Genomic DNA, 19,688 nt, shown 5'->3' on the forward strand with positions numbered 1-19,688 from the left:
ATCATACTATCATGACATCCTTGTTAGACTTTGTCAGCAGAAATGTCCCTTTAAAAGCCTGCCTGTGACTGCAGACATTCACAACCCCATCAGCCATGAGAGCAGTTGTGCTTGCCCTGACTCTGGCCCTTGTGGGTGAGTATGATTTCTGTTTTCTGTGAAGGTGTGACTTTTGAAAAAAGCAGTTTTTATCAGAATATGCAATAACATTACATTTTGTATTTGGATGTCTTAAAACAATGCATTTGAAATGGTAATTTTTAACAAAGAACTTAAAGTTGAAGGTTGTTTATCACAGCACACTAGCTAACACCTCATATAGTTACCTAAACGTGTATTTTGTAACTTGACTTTCAGAGGTTTTTGGTATTACTTCTCTGTCTGTTTTTATTTAAATATCACATTGCATTTGAACTTTTATGCAATTTATAACACTTTACGATATAATTAACTATATCCCAGTATAACTTTATTACAACAGAATTACAAATATATCATTTTGTACTGCCAGTAAAGTAAAAAATTGGTTAAATCTTGAACAATACCAACTAGGAAAGTGAAGTATACTTTTCTTGAATGAATATTTAGATCTAATGGAAATGACTTTTGATGCATGCTAACAGGTTGATGTTTCCAGTGCTCTTGCTTTTAAGAGTCAGATTATGACCTGAGAGCTTGCTATATTACAATATAAAGTCTAATGCAATTTAATGTGATACTGTACTGCTTTAATACAAAGGTTTAGGCCTTTGGAGGAACTCAATATGTGACAAGTGACAAAAACAGGGAATCTATCATTACTACAGGTATGAGGAATAAGAGATTAAAAAATATCAGTATCAGAGTAACTATAGCTGTATATTGTACACTGGATACTGTACATTTATGAGACAAATACACAGTATCTTGCCTGCTCTAGGTGTTTAAAGATCTCAACCTTTTCCAATTAGATCTAGTTCACTTACAGTAAAAAACAAAATCAAAGATTTCTGATGTTCACTTCTAACTATTCATTATTTTGTTTTCTAATTTTAGGATATTTACAATAGAATACAATTGCATGGCATTTTCCCAATTGAATAAAAAAAATGCTAAAATGTTTAAAACTAGATTTAATAGTTTACCATTTACATTTTTTATTTCCTTTTAATTTCATTTCAGCTGGTCAACCTCCTAACCTTGGTAAGTTCAGTACTGTATTAAAACACAGTTTCCATTTTTCCAAACAATATAAGGAAACCCATAAATAATTGGACACACAATGCATTGAAAACTTTCCCGCAGCTAAAGTTACATGAAAGTGAATTGTTCTGGTAAAATACAATTTACTTCATAATTTATATTCATATGAAGTCATATATAACTCAAAATGTTTTGGGGATAAGGTAGAATACTTCTCACTGAATGAAACTGTTCTTACAGCTCCTGATTTTGCTGATGGTAAGACTTATTTGTACAAGTATGAGGCATTGCTCCTGGGCGGTCTGCCGGAGGAAGGTTTGGCAAAAGCCGGGCTCAAAGTCAGCAGCAAAGTTCTCATCAGTGCTGCAGCTCAAAATATATACATGCTGAAGGTAAAGATCAAAATCATGTTCAAGCAACAATTTTTTAACTTTTAAATTGCAAACTGCCCTGTGATAAATCTTATTTTTACACTCTAGCTTGTGGAACCTGAGCTCTATGAGTACAGTGGCGTCTGGCCTAAGGATCCTTTAAGCCCAGCAACCAAGCTGACTTCAGCCCTGTCAGCTCAGCTCATGACCCCCATCAAGTTTGAGTATGCCAGTGGCGCTGTTGGAAAAATCTTCGCCCCTGATGGAATCTCAACAACTGTGCTGAATGTTTACAGAGGTATCCTGAATGTCCTTCAGCTCAACATCAAGAAGACACAGAACGTCTATGAGTTGCAGGAGGTTTGTCAAAGATCCCACAGTACTGATTATAAATCCATTAAGGGAAGTTGAATCTCCATAGTAATGCTTTTCTCATTAGGCCGGAGCTCAGGGTGTGTGCAAGACCCTCTATGCCATCACTGAAGACGAAAAGGCTGAACGCATCCTTCTGACAAAGACCAGGGATCTGAACCACTGTCAGGAACAGATTATGAAGGACATGGGGTTGGCATACACTGAGAAATGTGCAAAGTGCCAGCAGGTACGGTAGGATCAAACCCAATTTGTGTCACGCATCTATAAAAATATATGTTGCATGATTAAGCAACTATGTGGTTCGTCTTCACAGAATTCAAAGAACCTGAGAGGAGCTACAACATACAACTACATCTTAAAGCCAGTTCCTAGCGGTGTCCAGATCCTGGAGGCAGCTGTCAATGAGCTGATACAGTTTTCACCTTTCAATGAGATGAATGGAGCTGGTCAGATGCAGACCAAGTATGTCAAAAGATAATGAAAATGTAATAATGGATGCAAGTGTTTGAATTTAATGGAGCTGCAGATTAACCTTTTTCGCATTACTTTCAAGGCAATCATTGGTCTTCCTTGAGATTCAGGCGGCCCCTATTGTACCCATTGAGGCTCAGTATCTTCACCGTGGATCGCTAAAGTATGAGTTTTCCACTGAGCTTTTTCAGACACCCATTCAGCTCATCAAGATCAACAATGCACAGGCCCAGGTACTGTTTCAGACTGCTTTAAAAGATCAGTGAAGTCATGAGCCAAAATGTGTGAATCTCTACCATATTAAATCACTTCCCCTTCAATCCCGTTTTCTTAGATTGTGGAGATTCTGAATCATCTGGTCACCAACAATGTGGAGAGAGTCCATGAGGATGCCCCTCTGAAGTTTTTGGAACTCATTCAGCTCCTCCGTGTAGCCCGCTTTGAAGACCTGGAAATGCTCTGGAGTCAATACAGAGCCAAACCTGTCTACAGGTGACTTAATTTAACTTGATTTGAACATTTGGATGTAAAATATATACATACAAATATATACAGGTCCACTCACCCCGTTTTCATCTTTCAGACAGTGGATCTTGGATACTATCCCTGCCATTGGAACTCCTGCTGCTCTGAGATTCATCAAGGACAAATTCCTGGCTGATGACCTGACTGTTGCTGAAGCAGCTCAGGCCATGATTGCATCTATTCACATGGTGACAGCAGACACTGAGGCTATCAAGCTGGTTGAGGTGGGCAAACCACAAAGCAAGTTACTTTGTCAGTAAATAAGAATGGAGGTATGACACATTTCTGATTGTTGCTCTCCTCTAGGCCATGGCAGTCAATAGCAAAATAGTGGAAAGCCCAGTTCTGCGTGAGATTGTCCTTCTTGGCTATGGTACTATGATTTCAAAACACTGTGTTGAGATGGCTGTCTGCCCTGCTGAACTTATAAAGGTGATATAATCTTGTTCTTCTTATATTAATTCAAACTCTTCCACACATTTTTGGATTAGAAGAGGAGATCTTAATTTCTCATTTCCTCCAACAGCCCATCCAGGACCTCCTTGCAGAGGCTGTTGCTAAAGATGAGACCTCGGATATCATCCTGCTCCTGAAGGTTTTGGGTAACGCTGGCCATCCTGCTAGCCTTAAGCCGATCACAAAGATCCTGCCTATACATGGCACTGCAGCTGCATCTCTGCCCATTAGGGTCCATGCTGATGCCATCATGGCCTTGAGGAACATTGCAAAGAAGGAGCCCAGAATGGTGAATTCTCAAAGCCAAAGAGTATTTCAACCTTTTCTAGTTTTTACACATAACTCCATACTGAATTTTCTTTCTCTTGTAAATTAGATCCAGGAATTGGCTCTTCAGCTCTACATGGACAGGGCTCTTCACCCAGAGCTTCGTATGCTTGCATGCATTGTGCTGTTTGAGACAAGGCCTGCAATGGGTTTGGTGACAACTCTTGCCAACATTGTGAGGACAGAGGAGAATCTGCAGGTAGCAAGCTTCACTTATACTCACATGAAGTCCCTGACCAGGAGCACCGCCCCTATCCATGCCTCAGTGTAAGAGCACTCTCTGATCCCCATTCGTCAAGTCTATCTCCATGAACGGATGTCTGCTTACTCAGCTATTTTATGTTTTCATTGCAGTGCTGCAGCTTGCAACGTCGCCATCAAAATCTTGAGCCCAAAGCTGGACAGACTGAGCTTACGTTTCAGCAAAGCCATCCACATGGACTTCTATAACAGTAAGGCCAATGTCACATCTGGTTTACATTACCTCAAGTTTCTTCAGTAGCATCAACTAACTGAAAACTCTTTCAGGTCCCTTGACGCTTGGTGCTGCTGCCAGCGCTTTTTACATCAATGATGCTGCCACCATTCTGCCCAGGTCTTTAGTGGCTAAGACCAGGGCATACCTTGCTGGAGCTGCTGCTGATGTTCTGGAGGTAAAAAGAAAGAAAAAGTAGGCCTGCCCCTAAGGTATTAGATAGATAGATAGATAGATAGATAGATAGATAGATAGATAGATAGATAGATAGATAGATAGATAGATAGATAGATAGATAGATAGATAGATAGATAGATAGATAGATAGATAGATAGATAGATAGATAGATAGATAGATAGATAGATAGATAGATAGATAGATAGATATACAGTAGATCAGTGAATAAATAATAAGTCATAGAAATAGAAGTAGAAATAGAAATAGTAATGAAAACTATTTTACATGGTGTAGTGCTGAGGATGAATTTAGGAGTCTCACACTCTGAGGGAAGAAGCTGCTCTGTAGTCTGGTGGTCCGGCAACAGATGCTTCTGTATTGCTTGCCAGACGGCAGCAGGGTGAACAGGATGTGGCCGGGAGGTACTGTTCTATAGCATCCTTTGGGCTCTGCGCAGGCACCTCACCTCACGGATATCACTGGTGCTCGGTAGGTTGGTACCAATGATCTGTACCAATGATGAGTGGTTTTAATCACCCGCTGCAGAGCCCTCCGGTTCTGGGCTGTGCACCTCCCTTGCCAGTTTGTGATGTTTCCAGTCAGGATGCTTTCTATTGCTCCTATGTAAAAGTGAATAAGAACTTGATACAGAAATTTTGACTTCTTAAGTTTACTTAAGAAATACAGCAGTTTCTGAACTTTCTTGACCAGAGTTGCCTTCATGTCGAGGGCTGCAATCATGGGTGTGCAGCGTGAACTGGAGGGGGATGAGCACACAGCCCTGAGGGGCTCCAGTGTTAAGCACTAGAGTGGAGGAGGTGTGATCGCCAATTCAAACTGTCTGGAGTCTGTTTGTAAGGAAGTTGAATATCCAATTACAGAGTGGGGTACTCAATGAGTAATTTGAAAATATATTTAATTTTTCCTAGGTTGGAGTAAGAACTGAAGGACTCCAGGAGGCTCTTCTGAAAAACCCCGTACTTATTGACAATGCTGACAGGATGACCAAGATGAGGCGTGTCATCAAGGCTGTAAGCAATGAAACACTAGGAAGTTGCAAAAACAAGTATAGAAGAGCATACAATAGTACATAACAAAACAAACACAGCAGGCTGTTGATAAGTTGGATTGTGTGTTTCATTTTTCCACAGCTCTCTGAGTGGAGGTCTCTGCCCACCAGCACACCTCTGGCCTCCGTCTATGTCAAACTCTTCGGACAAGAAATTGCCTTTGCCAACATTGACAAAGTCTTGATTGACCAGGCCATTGAGGTATGATTCTGTCAACCTCAAGACCAATTTCATAACAACATTGTCATATTTTTTTGTGAGACACAATAGTTATGATCAACTGTTCCCTACATCTCACCACTGGACTTTCTGTTCAGGCATCTGGTAAGAATGCAGTCAAGGCGCTGCTGTCTGGGGCTTCCTTCCACTTAGCTAAGCCTCTGCTGGCCACTGAGATGAGGCGTATCCTGCCTACTGCTGCCGGTTTTCCTATGGAGCTCAGTCTGTACACTGCTGCTGTGGCTGCTGCAGCTGTTCAAGGTGAGTAGAAGCTAGAAAACATCCACAGCTTAGCTACAGGCTCCACTTATCCCGTTAATCTAGTTTACCTTGTGCTAATCAAAAAAGGTAATATTATCATCTACACCAAATACAAACTCACAAAAGCAAATGTCCATTTATCATGCCACCTTGCTTTTTCAAAGAAAGTGTGCTTGGCTTTAATGGCTTTAATAAAAACAACATTGAAGCACCAATGGGACATGGTTGATAATATTGTCTAACAGTGGAACTAAGAGCGTTAAAAGTATTATGCTAAGTGGTGACAAATGGGTTTATTTGTTTTCTTAGTCAAGGCCACCACAACACCAGCTGTGCCAGAAAACTTCCATCTTGCTCACCTTCTGAGGACAGACATTCAGCTTGAGACTGAGATCAGACCGAGGTAGGTATAACGTCTGACACTAAAATAAAGATGAGCGCAAAATATATCTTATCATGAATGTAATATACAAATGTCCTCTACTTCTAGCGTTGCTGTGAATACATTTGCTGTTATGGGGGTAAACACTGCCATACTCCAGGCTGCCCTGCAATCAAGAGCAAAACTCAACTCCATTGTGCCCGCCAAGATCACTGCAAGACTTGACATCAACGAGGGCTACTTTAAGATTGAAGCTCTGCCCGTCTCTGTGCCTGAACACATCGCAGCTGTGAAGTAAGCCTGACATTTTTAACTCAGTGTACCCTGAAAAATATGAAACTTCTGTCACTTCTAAGATGTATTTATCTTTAGAGCCTACATGATTAAGTTCTTGTTCTTTCAACAGTGTTGAGACTCTTGCTGTGGCAAGAAATATTGAGGACCTTGCTGCTGCAAGAATCACTCCCATCATCCCTGCCAAAGTCTTACAGCCCATATCAAGGGAGATGTTCACATCTAAGATTACTTCATCTGCTGCTTCTAGTTTGGTGAGCTTTAAACATTGTCTTTTAAGATAGTTACAATAGTATCTACATTTACAATTTAATTAATATGCCTTTCTTTTCATAGTCAGTATCCTCAGAAATCAATCACGAAGATATGGCAGCTGCCAGGCCCATTGTGAAACCTAAAGCGGCTCAGTTTGACAAGAAGTACTGCGGTAAAGCTCTTGTCTTTGGACTGAGGGGATGTTTCAGGATTGCCACTGAAAACGCTGCTTTCATCAGGGACATTGCCCTGTACAAACTGGCTGGAAGGCACTCTGTTGCTCTTTCTTTGAAACCACGTAAGTATTGAGAACACAATATCTGTGCATTTTGGAAAAGCAGTGTGCACAAAGCAATTATTAATGGCATTATTTAATGATACTTTCAGTTGAAGGTGAAGTCATTGAGAGACTGGAGATTGAGGTTCAAGTTGGACCAAAGGCTGCAGAGAAGCTCATTAAACAGATCAACCTGAATGAAGAAGAAATCGGTGATGGAAGACCAGTCCTGATGAAGCTCAAGAAAATCCTGGCTCCTGGTGTGAAGAATGGTACCACAGCCTCCTCCTCTAGCTCAAGCCTGAGCTCCAGGTCTTCTGCCTCGTCCAGCAGCAGCGGCAGCAGCAGCAGCAGCAGCAGCAGCAGCAGCAGCAGCAGCAGCAGCAGCAGCAGCAGCAGCAGCAAGAGCAGCAGCAGCAAGAGCAGCAGCAGCAGCAGCAGCAGCAGGAGCAGGAGCAGGAACAGGGGCACCTCCTACAGATCTGTGAACAGGTCTTCCAGGTCCAGCTCCGCATCGAGCCTTGCATCACTCTTCAGTGCTAGCTCAAGTTCCTCTCGGTCCAGTGCTCGTCACTCAAAGGTAAACACCTCAAAATTCTTTTGTGACTTTGCATGGAAGAATATTAATGTGTCTACATATCATAGTAAGAGTGAAATCTGACAAAAATATTTATTCTGAACAGCAACTGATTTATCGCCACAAGTTCCAGAAGAACCACAAGAAGCAGGTATGTTTAGATGGTGCTTTAAACAGTGACAATGTATTTACAGCTTTTTCATGGTGGAATTTAACTTCCAAACATTATTGTTGTAGGCTCACACCTCTCAAGCCACCTCAGCAACAGTTTCCATGAGCAGAAGCAGTGCCTCAAGCTTTGAGGCCCTCTACAGACAGGTGAATTTTGGTCATCTTAAATAAAAAATTAAAAATCTTTCTTCAAATCTTTTACTGATGGGTTAACATGAATTAACCCGGATTGTTCCCACAGAACAAATTCCTTGGCAATGAAGTTGCTCCTACCTTTGCCATCATCTTCCGTGCTGTCAGAGCTGACAAAAAGATGCTCGGATACCAACTGGCAGTCTACTTGGACAAACCTACCGCCAGACTTCAGATTATTCTGGCTGCCTTGGCTGCCGATAACAACTGGAAGTTCTGTGCTGATGGAGTTCTGCTTAGCAAGCACAAAGTCACAGTAAGACACTGTCTTGCTTATATCATATATCTTAGGACATAATATAAAACAGGCTACCGTTAAAACCAGCTGCCTTATCACATCTACTGTCTCTCAATAGGCTAAAGTCACCTGGGGAGCAGAATGCAAGCAGTACGACACCATGATCACAGCCGAGACTGGTCTTGTTGGTCAAAGCCCTGCAGCTCGCCTCAAAGTGGCCTGGAACAAACTACCTTCTGCCCTAAAACGCTATGCAAATAAGTACGAAACTTTATACGCACGGTCTTTAGCTTACTCACGGGCAATATAGACTATGTAAAATGTCTGATATTTGGAAGTTCTTTTACAGGGTGTATAACTACATTCCTGCAAACATGCTGGCTGGCTTGATTCAAAGAAATAATGAAAACAGCACCAAGCAGCTCTCACTTACAGTGGTTGCCACATCTGACAGGACCCTTGACTTGATTTGGAAAATACCAACAGTATGAATAATTAAGAATTCTCCCAAAATATGAAGTCATATTTGTTTTAACTTCTTTCCCCCCATAATAATGAATCATTCTGTCCACAGCGTACTGTCTATAAGCTGGCTTTGCAACTTCCCATCGCTCTGCCGCTTGATGGAATCAAAGATCTCACCCCCTTCGATGACGTTGCTGATAAAGTCCAATACTTGTTTGCAGAGGCTGGCGCAGGTAATGGATGACCTTATTGTTTAATATGAAATGCAGTGGCAGTTATCTTTGGCTGAGTACCAAGGAATAAAACATTTTTTTTCTTCAAAGCTGAATGTAGCTTCAGCAGAGACACTCTGACCACATTCAACAACAGGAGATACAAGAACGAGATGCCGTTGTCTTGCTACCAAGTTCTGGCACAGGATTGCACCGATGAGCTGAAATTCATTGTTCTGCTGAAAAAGGGTCCCAATGAACAGAACGAAATCAATGTGAAAATTGCTGACATGTAAGTACCATTAAAAACAAGAAACTGTGTTTTTCATCTATCCACAAGTTGACAAATCGACACAAAGTTTTCATTTCTGCACTTGCAGTGATATTGACCTGTACCCCACGAACACTGACGTGATCGTGAAGGTCAATGGAATGGAAATACCCATCAACAACCTGCCATACCAGCATCCCACAGGTTTCTATACCCATTCATTCCACCCTCAAAGTCTTGTACTATAATAGGAACATGTAATTTTATACTGCAAACTACACATCATGGTGTCAAAGTTGTTAAAATGGCATGTAATGTATCTAAATGAAAGTAAATGATTTTGAAATTTTTTTACAGCTAAAATCCAGATCAGGCCAAAGGGTAAAGGCATCTCTGTGTACGCTCCCAGCCACGGTCTTCATGAAGTCTACTTTGACAAGAACTCGTGGATGGTAAATGCAACATTAACTATGAATAATTTAAGAATATTATATCTTATATAATATTTTCATTGAAATATATTTTTTTGCATAAGTTAATTCCACACTTAAAACTGTGTCCTGAGAAAAAAGATAAAGAGCTAAAACAAGTTTGATCAATTTGACAGATACTGTATATTTGAGTTAATTTTATTCTATAATGTCTCATTTCATCTTGCCATGCAGGTTAAAGTTGTGGACTGGATGAAGGGAAAGACTTGTGGACTCTGTGGAAGGGCTGATGGGGAAGTCAGACAGGAGTACCGCACACCCAACGGACGCCTGACCAAGAGCGCAGTCAGCTACGCTCATTCCTGGGTTCTGCCAGCCGAGAGCTGCAGGGACACCACTGGTGAGACACAAAGCCGCATCCTTTTTCAGATAAATGACCCGCCTTCTATTCCACTGTGATGTAACACACTAGTTATATCACTGCATATGTTCAAAGCAAGTCTTTTCAACATGTAATGATGCACTGAATCCATCAGAAACTTAAGCACCTTTCTGTTACAGAGTGCCGCATGAAGGTTGAATCTGTGCAGCTGGAGAAGAAGGTAAACATCCATGGCCAGGAATCCAAATGTTTCAGTGTTGAGCCTGTGCTGCGCTGCCTGGCCGGCTGCTTCCCCGTGAAGACCACTACCGTCACCATTGGCTTCCACTGCCTGCCTGCTGGTGAGTCTGCAAGAAAGCTGGTTCAAGAGACAGAATGTGAAAATGTGGAGAAAAAAAAATACACAATTACCTAATTGCTTGTTCCTGCTCACTTGTGCAGATTCTGCCCTGAATCGCCCTGAGAGTCTGAGCAGCATGTACGATAACAGCGTGGACCTGAGGGAAACAGCAGAAGCCCACCTAGCCTGCAGCTGCACTGCTCAGTGCGCTTAATAACACTTTCTTCTTCGGTCACTTACATCACGTGTATGTTTTGAATGTAATTTCAAATAAACTGCATCTAAAAACAAGTTTTCTGAAAGTTATTTTCAATTATGGCGACTTCATAGAGCACGACACTGATGCATTACTTAAAGGGAAAAAGCACATTATGTATCCATCCTACAGTTGTGAATCAGTGTGCTAGAAAAAATATTTGAGCCTACTGATACACTGTTAAATGCGGATCAGTGTATGTGATGGCAGCTGAAAATTAATTAGAACATAATTAAGACACAATTAGCACCAGAGTGATATTGGTGATGTGAGAATGGTCAGATAACGTTACAATAATGTTGAGGTGTTGCTTGTGTGAACGACAGAAACTGTTGCATTTAATGGAACAGTTTTATACCATAATTGTTAAAGAATGTATGTGTGAAGGGCTCTCGATAGACAGCGCCAGAGAAAAACTGGAAGTCATCGCTCTCAAAATAGTTTCACAAACAATTCAATCACTGGGTTGAGCATTTCTTCAATTTCAGTTCATTTTTTCATTTCCAAACACTACTATAGTTGATTGTTGTCAAAAATAAGGAGTTTCAGTCAGGAGTTTTCGGTGGCCACTGTATTGAGTACATTTCCTTGATAATGTACTTTACAGCTCCATAACATAACACAAAATCACCCATAGTAGTAGAGATATTAATTACAATGTTGTTTGCCAATACTGCAAGACAGTTCAGCTCCAAAACATGCAAGAGCAAGACTGTTCAGCCACAAAAGCAAATGACAATGCCATTTCTTACAGTACTTACCTTTTTACTAGACAGTCCTGTTGAACTGCTGCTTCACTGTGTGGTTTACCTCAGTGGCCTCCATTTTGATAAGTTGACACCAATGAATGTCGATCAGTAACTATAACTAACTAAATTGTTTCAGAAAGAGGCCAATAAAGGTCAAACGACAAGAAACGTGTGTTTGAGGCATGTATTATGAATGTTTCAAGAATATAAGATTGTCTAGAATACATCATGTCACATTCCTGTGGTAAGAATTATTCTCATCTGTCAATATAAAGCAACTAAAATAAACACATTGATTTTAAAAAATGGTGAGCGGAATTTACATTCATATTGACACCACCACACTAACCTCTGTGTCAGGGTTCTACTACACATTATGTAATTTGTATTAATTTCACACCCTTTCTTCCCATTTAACTGCAACATCATACATCACCCACTACTAAACAATGTTATCAACCACATTTCTATATTAAACTATAGAAACACACTTCATATTTTAGCCAGTTTCTTATTGCATTCAGTGAAACAGCAGCATTAAATCTACATTCTAAAACATTGTGCCAGTGGACAAGTTTAACATGATAACAGAAGCTGAAAAGCTGTGATATAAACAGCAACATTTAGGCAAGTTTAGGTGCAACAGCGACCATTAACAAGGGCCAAGCAACATTACTGGGACACATGATCTTTTGTGGCACACCTGCATTGCCAAATAAGTACTAGCCTCAGACCTAGACATAAGATATGACCGCCAAATCAAGATTTACAGTGCCACATAAATAAATAAATACAGTTATCACATAGTCTAATTAATAAAACAGTAAGATAATAAAAAAGGAACAATTAGACACATTTTCTCTCAGTCACACAGAGAACAGAACACCAGCAGCTAACCAAAACTCGACTCAGCTATTCAATCATTTTGCAGTCTATCTGCAAGTGTTTGGCATTCACAATTCAGGTGTATTACTGAAATACCACAAATCATCCATTATAAATGAACATTAACTTTAATTCTGATTCACATGATGAAAGTTTTTGGCTTCATATAGAGCTGTTCTTTTCCTTTGTGAGTGTGTGGCTGCTGTGGCCTTCACTGTCGTTCCACTGTTTGTGCTGAACTGAGACATTTCCATTAAGAAAGATTTTTGATTCTTCAACATGTTCAGTCTCTCTCTTTGGTTTGGTTGAGCTGAAAATAAAATAAGTCAAACAAACAGTCAGGGATACACAATAGCAGCATTCATTTACAGGTACATTATGTAATGATTTTCATTATTTCACAAATTGCTGTGCAAATACTGACAATGTACCTGTTTTCTGGGAAAAGGCAAAGCGTGCGATACAGGTCGGCTGTTGATGGTGATGTGAGTGGGACCCATCTGGGTGAGGGGGAGGTTGTGTCAGATGGGCATTTGATGAGCTTTTCTGGAGCTGACACTGATTTTGTTTCAGCTGCAAAGATAAGATGAAACCTTATTGACCCTCGTCAGGAAATTGACTTACTGATAGTTATAAATAAAAACAAGAAGCAGGGAAAAAGAATTATAATATAAACCCAAACTGTAACTCAAATAGAAAAGCAAAAAATGAAAATGATATAGTTAAATAAAACTGCATCAGAGTTGCAGTATACAAGAATGTTGTTCAGTCTATTGATAACCATGTATCAATGTACCTCAACCAAGTATCATTATCATTCAGTTTATTAAATACAATTCTTATTCAACAATCAACTTTGGAAGATCAAGAAAAAATACTTAACAGTATCTAGGTGAACTGGGCCAGTACAATGCAAAGGAGTAGACACTCACATATTAAAAAGGCACTTTTAGATTTTGACATCTGGGGTTTCTTTGAGTCAGCAAATGGACTCAAGTTTAAAAACTGGTGTTTGAGCCATGTTGCTCGATCCTCCTCGAAGGCCTTCCTCTGCAAGTTAACCAGATACAAGTCATCTCAAAAACAGTCATATTTTTTAAACTTAAAGTGACTACATAGATATAAATGCATCATCTTGGCACACAGAGCAAAATTTGCTATATTCCCTAAATTCTATTTCATTCCGATTTTTAAAAAAAATAAGTTTTATAAATCACCTCATGGCTAAGTCTTATAGCTGCTTCAGTGAAGTTCCTCCTCTCCCTCTCAAAGATCTTTCTCTGTTCCTCTAGGGTCTTCCACTCCTCTCTGAGGTGCTCTTTCTCCTGCAGCATGTAGCAGTCGCTCAGCAAGGAGGCCGTTTCCTCATCACACGGAGAGCTCAGCTGCTGCTACAAGAAAAAGAACAGACGTGGTTTGTTCAGCCAGGATTTAATAAAAGGAGTGTTAAGTACTGCAACAGACAAAATACAGTATCTTTCCTCCAACATGCAAACAAGGTTTCAATTTAAGTGCTCACTCAACTATAAGAGAAAGAGTAAACACTGTGGTAAAGCTACAATGGTCAAGCATGAGAGACAATGTTAAAGGTCAACTAATATTTAAAACTAGCATTAACATGTAAAACTTTCTAAGTGTCCCTTCAACTCCTACTTAAAAATGATTGATTGTCTCAGCAATGCAACTTTGACTATTGCCATTGGCCACTTGGCCTAATGAACTCTGCAGGGAGCTTAATGGCTAAAATGTCAGGGTAAATTCAGTCTTACCTGCAGGAGCTGCTGTTGTGTTTGAATAAAGTCTTTGCACTGCTGGATCTCCAGCTTCAGTCTGTCCATCTCCTCCTCATGAGTCTCTCGGGAAACAGCATCAGCGTTTTTACTCCCGCCCATCTGAGCCAAAGATGCTGAACAAACAGCCCAGAAAATATCATTTTACAGTTATGTTTACATCCATCTTCTATGTATTGATTTTAACAAGAAGGAACAATCCAGTCAGGAATGTCATTGGAAAATTCAGTCCATGCTTTATTTGTTGCTTCCATACAAGTCCTGATTTTTCTTGAGACAACTGACCACATCACTGTTTCATACAGCATATTACCAGTGATCAGACCAGTGGCTTCATAACATAATGTAAGCATGCTTAGGTTGCTCTTAGGATGAACAATGTTCCTTATTCTATGACATTACTATCTTTTGCCACATCAATGGTACAAAAACACAGGGACATCTTAAGACACTTGTTTTTTGGGTTAGAGAGGAATCCAAATCAAATCCTTACATGACACAAAGTTACATTCCTTCATGTATCAAGGTCAAACAGCAACAGTAAGATGCATGTAGACTACCTTGGCTGTCCAATCTTTCAACGTGACTCTTGAGTCTCCTCCACTGGAGGCGAATACTGTTGGTCAGCTTCTCCCGGGCGTGAACGCAATACAGCTCCATGCTTTCTTTACTGGAATCAAACACTTCCTCTTCCTCCTCTGAGTCAACCTGACAATGATGATGAAACTATTTTTCAATCTATTGGTAGCACTTCTGGCAAACGTGTCGAAAAGACTAAATTACAGGCAAGAGGATGATTATCAGCTCTGAATCAAATTGTGATACATTTTAGCCGTGGCTATTGTGTTTGTCTGCTTAATCAGCTACTTTGCAATCGCTGTTTTTAGGAATTTTTCCACCTAATTTGGTTGATAAAATATTGAGAGCAAAAAATGAAAAAGTGGTTTAATAACCCCTGGTAAGAGATCTACTGTATAATGTCTACATGCAGTACATTAAAGATCACATATATTCAAATATGTGGGCAATGAAGTGTGAGCAGTGACTTGGAATGAAAAGAGAAAAAAACTTGTCATACCTGTCTGCCATCATCTTGATGTTTGTCGCCATTCAGCGTTGGTTTCCTTGAACTTAGAATGGACACCATGTCTTTTTTCATCTGCTGCAACACTTTCTTCAGCTCTGCATTTTCCAGCAGCAACTCCCTTTGTCGGGTATCATAGTCGCTCAGCAGAGTCTTATACATCTCCCCCTCGTGCCTTGGGATAAGAAAGACAATAATCTATGTTTATTCATCCGTTATAATCTCATGTACATAACACATCTACAGAGGAAATTAGTTAAAGCTACAGTAACATCCAGGATTCAGCAGCACCACCATGTCTGAAGCCTATATTCCTAAAATAAATCTGTGTCACCTAGAAAACTGACAAAGGAGCTGATGTGCAACTTGTTTGAGATGCAAAAGTAGGATGAGTAGTACTTTCTCAGATAATTTCTCACTGTTTATTTCTCCTGTGTTCCTGCATTTTTTTAAATTTACAAATACAAATATGTTTTTAGAGACAAGGTTCATAGATACTGTAAAATGACTAGACAAAAAAGCCATAAGAAGTGAACTTACTTTGCCTCTGTCTTTTCAGTTTTCCAAAGGCTTCTCTTCCCATCAGCTCTTCCAATGTTGTTTAATACATCAATGGCTGGAAGCAAGAAAGACAAATGTAGAAAATCAGAAATTAATGAGTCTGAGAGGTCATGTAAATTCTAATATTGTGCGAAAATATGTTGGTTTAATTTTAAAAGGTTCAATGTTGGGGCAAAGAATGAGGCTGAATAGGTTTTTCTATTTAACCTTGTTTCCGCTCCTTTTTGTCAACCAGAAGTTGATTCAAGCGCTCCTTCAGTTTGTTAAATTCTCTTTCTTTCCTTTTCATCTCATGATTGTACTGACTGGCCCGGCTTGCAATTATGTTCTGAAGTTTTTGCACCTGGCAGGGGGAAATAAAACAAGTGTTTACTGTTTAAATTGTCAAGAAAAAATACCTGCCTCACTGAACATTGGGGCAGTAATTCCAAAGAAAGTACCTCTTCTTTTTCATTTTTCAGGCAGTTTTGCAAACTCTTCACTTTCAGCTGCAGCTGTCGTTCTCTCTCAAGGAGTCCTGTGTTCTCTCTTTTGGACAGTTCAAGCTGCTCCTATGTTAAAAGAAAAACATTGACATGGACATGGGCATTTAATATGAGAGTTATTTTTTTTAAGTATTAACAAGCAACTCTTGAGGTGCTTAGTTTTGATTCCCCATTTGTCTTGTTATCTATATTTTCATTTGAATACAATATTAATACAAAGGAATCACTAGGTTTAAATGTTACTGTACTTTTAGTCGGGTGCTGGTGAGCTGCAAGTAGTCCACATTGCTGCTGGACTTAAGCTGCTCCACTTCCATGTTTTCCAGGGATCGGAGGCCCCTGCGGTGCAGCTGAATCAGGTCGTACATGCAATTCAGCACAGCCACAACATTCATCTCGGAGTTGCCGCCCGACGACTCTGTCCAAACTGGTGGCAGGCCAAGAGATGACACCTCCTGTAAAAATGAGAGTAAAGTAAGAAAAGAATATAGAGCAAAGGATGTGAAAGAGTGAAAGACCAGCCAGACTAAAACCCAGAACATTGCAGTCATATTGTACATGTCTTAGACGACTTGGTAGGATCATTTACATATCAATAACTGTGCTAATAATACATCAAAGACACATGTAAGGTTACCAACCTGATTGATGTGTGATAGACATTCTTGCACGTTGTGCTCTGTGCAGAAGGTACTGAGCATGTAGGACTTTCTGTGCAGTGGCAGCGCTGATTGGCTAAACTGCCCCAAGGGGGGTGTTCTACATTCAACAGAGCTGCTGCGAATATCCTTGACTTCTGGGGGGGAAAAAATATCTGTCAAATAAATATAGTATGGCCTATGCTAATTTGTTAATACTCGACAAGAAAAGGAAAACAATTCAAATACAGTAAATGTTACAGGAATTGAGGTTACCTTTGGCACAGAAACTAAGAATAGCATTCATCTGCCATTTGTGTTAGTTTAACCTGTTCCCAACTCACCAGGTTTGATACAGAGCACAAGAGAGGTCAAAATTATACAGTAACATACACACAACTGCTGAAGGCAGAACACTGCAGTACTGTACTTCAGTTCATCTAACTAATGAGGACATAAAGTCAAAATCATATTACAAAATATTGTACAGTTTCGGAAACATGTAAAGGTGTTTTTTCTTAACAACTACAGAGTACAACAGCCAACTGTTCAACATGTCTCATTCACAGTGCATATTCACTCGTCTTCAAAGAAGTCAAAATCTAAACTCACCCAGGGATGACTCTGGCATTGTTGCAGTGCAGCCTTCAGGCTATGTGTCTGGATCATCTACTACATGTGCAGGATATACAAAGCTCGCCACAAGATCCACCTACGCACTCTGCTCCTGAAATAGAGGGTCAGATTAGCAGCGCCCATTCAACACAGTCTGGATTACAAGGCAATGAAAGTAAACATGCAGCGGTGAGGGGTGAAAACACGCAGCAACCTAAAGAACAGAGTGTGAGGACAGCAGATTCACAAGGGCTAATTCATTCATCTATAATAGGCAATGAGCTAAATAGTGATCACATAGTGCACTCACAGCCATCCTATAGATTATTTAAAATCTTATATTAAAATATCTGTTTATTTACAGTCTTTTACAAATCTTATTATGATTGTTATATTGATCTTATTGCTGTTGTTGTGGTTTTTGTATTACACCACTATGAGTGCAGGAGTATTTAACAGGTTACAGGTTGGGACCAGGCCAGCATCTTATCTCAGTGCTCTTATCATCAGCTGATCAGACTAATCCCAGACAGACAGCATGGGGATTTGTCTGCAGAACCACACAATCAGAAACATGATGAAACATTTTTCCTCCTTTAGGAATAATGCCTATGTTTTCAAGAAATAGACACAATATACAGATATTACTGAAAACTTAAAGTATCATGTACAACAACTCATCCTGGAACAGCAACTATCAGAGCACAAGCAGAAGAAAATTTAATATTTATTTTATGAAGAACATTTTGTGAACTTAATCTTTCATTCATTTTACTCATGAGAAGGCAGTGAACTCATCATTAACTCAGGGGACCTACCCTTTGGTTTTAGTGATACTTAATCAGTCTGGCGAGACAGATGGCAGGCCGACAGCCACACAGCTTAACAAGTAGAGACCCTGCTTAGACTGACTACTCAGCAAGTGTTAACCTTTAACTCATTTGTCAAACTTCTTTACAATTTTAAAAATCTACAAAGGGAAATTTCTAAGTGAGAATTTACAGAATGGATTTTAAGGTTTGTGGTCCTTCAGAGGCATGTATGATAATAATATGCTGTTAATTTGAGTGACATTTTATACCAGATTCACAACCATGAGGGGTACTTGACAGGATCACAGGAGACAGCTCAGAGTGATCTGCGTACACTCAGGTAGACCTACAGTAGCTAAAACTGCAGTCTAGTACAACAGCCCTGCAATAAATCCTACCTTAATAAAATGTTATAACATTCAGGTTTTCAGTCTATTTTGTCACCCTCATTGATGTGAATGAGTGGGCAAAAAAATTGGACACACCTGTCAGTACAATATTAATGCAATACAGTTCAACAGCACCATGGAGCTGAATCAACACCTCTCTAAAGCAGTTTCAACAACAAATAAACATTATAACTTTCATCAAGGTAGGACTTATTGCAGAACTGTTGTAGTAGACTGTATTATTTTTAGCTAGCTGTACCTAATAAACTGACATATATTCAAATATCCTTGGTTTGTAAAATGTCACAATTTCTATGCAGTCCATTTGTTCCCTTAGGGCACTTGAAAGGAGAATGTAATGTTATGTAATGCAACTTTAAAGTGTACTTAAACTGCATCATCTTAGCAACTCTCTCATTGCTGGGACTGGTCAGAGCATATTTACTAGATTACCTTACTTCTACATGCCTTCTAACAGTTAAGTATGCGAAACAAATGCTAGTTGTGACACATTATTTTAGCTAGCGTTTACATGGACTGGACTGTAACTAATTACATACAGACAAAGTTATACTGTTCAGGCGTTAACTAGTTAGCTCTTTCAAAGACACGGTTCACTAAACAACTCATGTTTTGTTCATAACGTTAATAAAATAAAACAAAGCAAATGTTATGCGTGTCCTTTACACAGCAGTCAGTGTTAAACTAACCAAACGTTACTCACTGAGTGTCCCCCCACCTCAAAACAATCTGACATTGAAGCGGCTGGCTATCTTAGCCAAACAGGTTGACTATTTACGAAAGCAGACGTTAAACATGTTTACTTTATAAAGAAGTGAACAGCAAAATGTTTCGAGTACTTACTTACTTACTTAACGTTTGAGTTCGTAATGTATTTCCCAATTGCTCCTTGCATCACGATACAGCAGATCCTTAATCCATGTCGGTCCAAATGACAGTACACACCACTGCACGCAAACCAAACAGCACGCTAATTGGCCGACTCGTTGTCTAGCAACCAAGCACGG

General features: G+C 39.8%; 2 protein-coding genes across 8 annotated transcripts; one reads left to right on the plus strand and one right to left on the minus strand.

Annotated features, from left to right (window-relative positions):
* On the plus strand, positions 1-10,687 carry LOC122877872 (vitellogenin-1-like). The gene is made up of 34 exons (XM_044200030.1): positions 1-135; positions 1,162-1,182; positions 1,423-1,574; positions 1,662-1,913; positions 1,993-2,154; positions 2,242-2,390; positions 2,482-2,632; positions 2,734-2,891; positions 2,983-3,148; positions 3,231-3,356; positions 3,451-3,669; positions 3,757-3,974; positions 4,062-4,159; positions 4,236-4,360; positions 5,289-5,390; positions 5,511-5,630; positions 5,747-5,909; positions 6,219-6,312; positions 6,400-6,585; positions 6,698-6,839; positions 6,922-7,138; positions 7,228-7,697; positions 7,801-7,845; positions 7,932-8,012; positions 8,107-8,313; positions 8,414-8,556; positions 8,645-8,780; positions 8,870-8,993; positions 9,084-9,264; positions 9,353-9,447; positions 9,601-9,695; positions 9,909-10,074; positions 10,236-10,397; positions 10,498-10,687. Exons 1-34 carry the CDS (start codon positions 96-98, stop codon positions 10,608-10,610), a joined length of 5,079 nt encoding a protein of 1,692 aa, XP_044055965.1. The 5' UTR covers positions 1-95; the 3' UTR covers positions 10,611-10,687.
* An 884-nt stretch (positions 10,688-11,571) lies between these two features.
* LOC122877873 (afadin- and alpha-actinin-binding protein-like) lies at positions 11,572-19,687 on the minus strand. 7 transcript variants are annotated; one of them, XM_044200034.1, is made up of 14 exons: positions 19,533-19,687; positions 17,457-17,571; positions 16,848-16,999; positions 16,455-16,661; positions 16,162-16,272; positions 15,929-16,064; positions 15,701-15,776; positions 15,155-15,335; positions 14,637-14,784; positions 14,056-14,192; positions 13,504-13,677; positions 13,219-13,336; positions 12,718-12,859; positions 11,572-12,596 (listed from the first exon to the last, which is right to left on the minus strand). In XM_044200034.1, exons 2-14 carry the CDS (start codon positions 17,473-17,475, stop codon positions 12,449-12,451), a joined length of 1,749 nt encoding a protein of 582 aa, XP_044055969.1. In that variant the 5' UTR covers positions 17,476-17,571; positions 19,533-19,687; the 3' UTR covers positions 11,572-12,448. The 7 variants fall into 7 exon arrangements, with proteins under 7 accessions (XP_044055969.1, XP_044055972.1, XP_044055966.1 ...); XM_044200037.1 differs by having other exon boundaries at positions 13,504-13,674; positions 16,848-17,002; XM_044200031.1 differs by having other exon boundaries at positions 16,848-17,002.
* Position 19,688: the final 1 nt, after the last annotated feature.

Source organism: Siniperca chuatsi, linkage group LG6, assembly GCF_020085105.1.
Source record: "Siniperca chuatsi isolate FFG_IHB_CAS linkage group LG6, ASM2008510v1, whole genome shotgun sequence".
NCBI lineage: Eukaryota > Metazoa > Chordata > Actinopteri > Centrarchiformes > Sinipercidae > Siniperca > Siniperca chuatsi.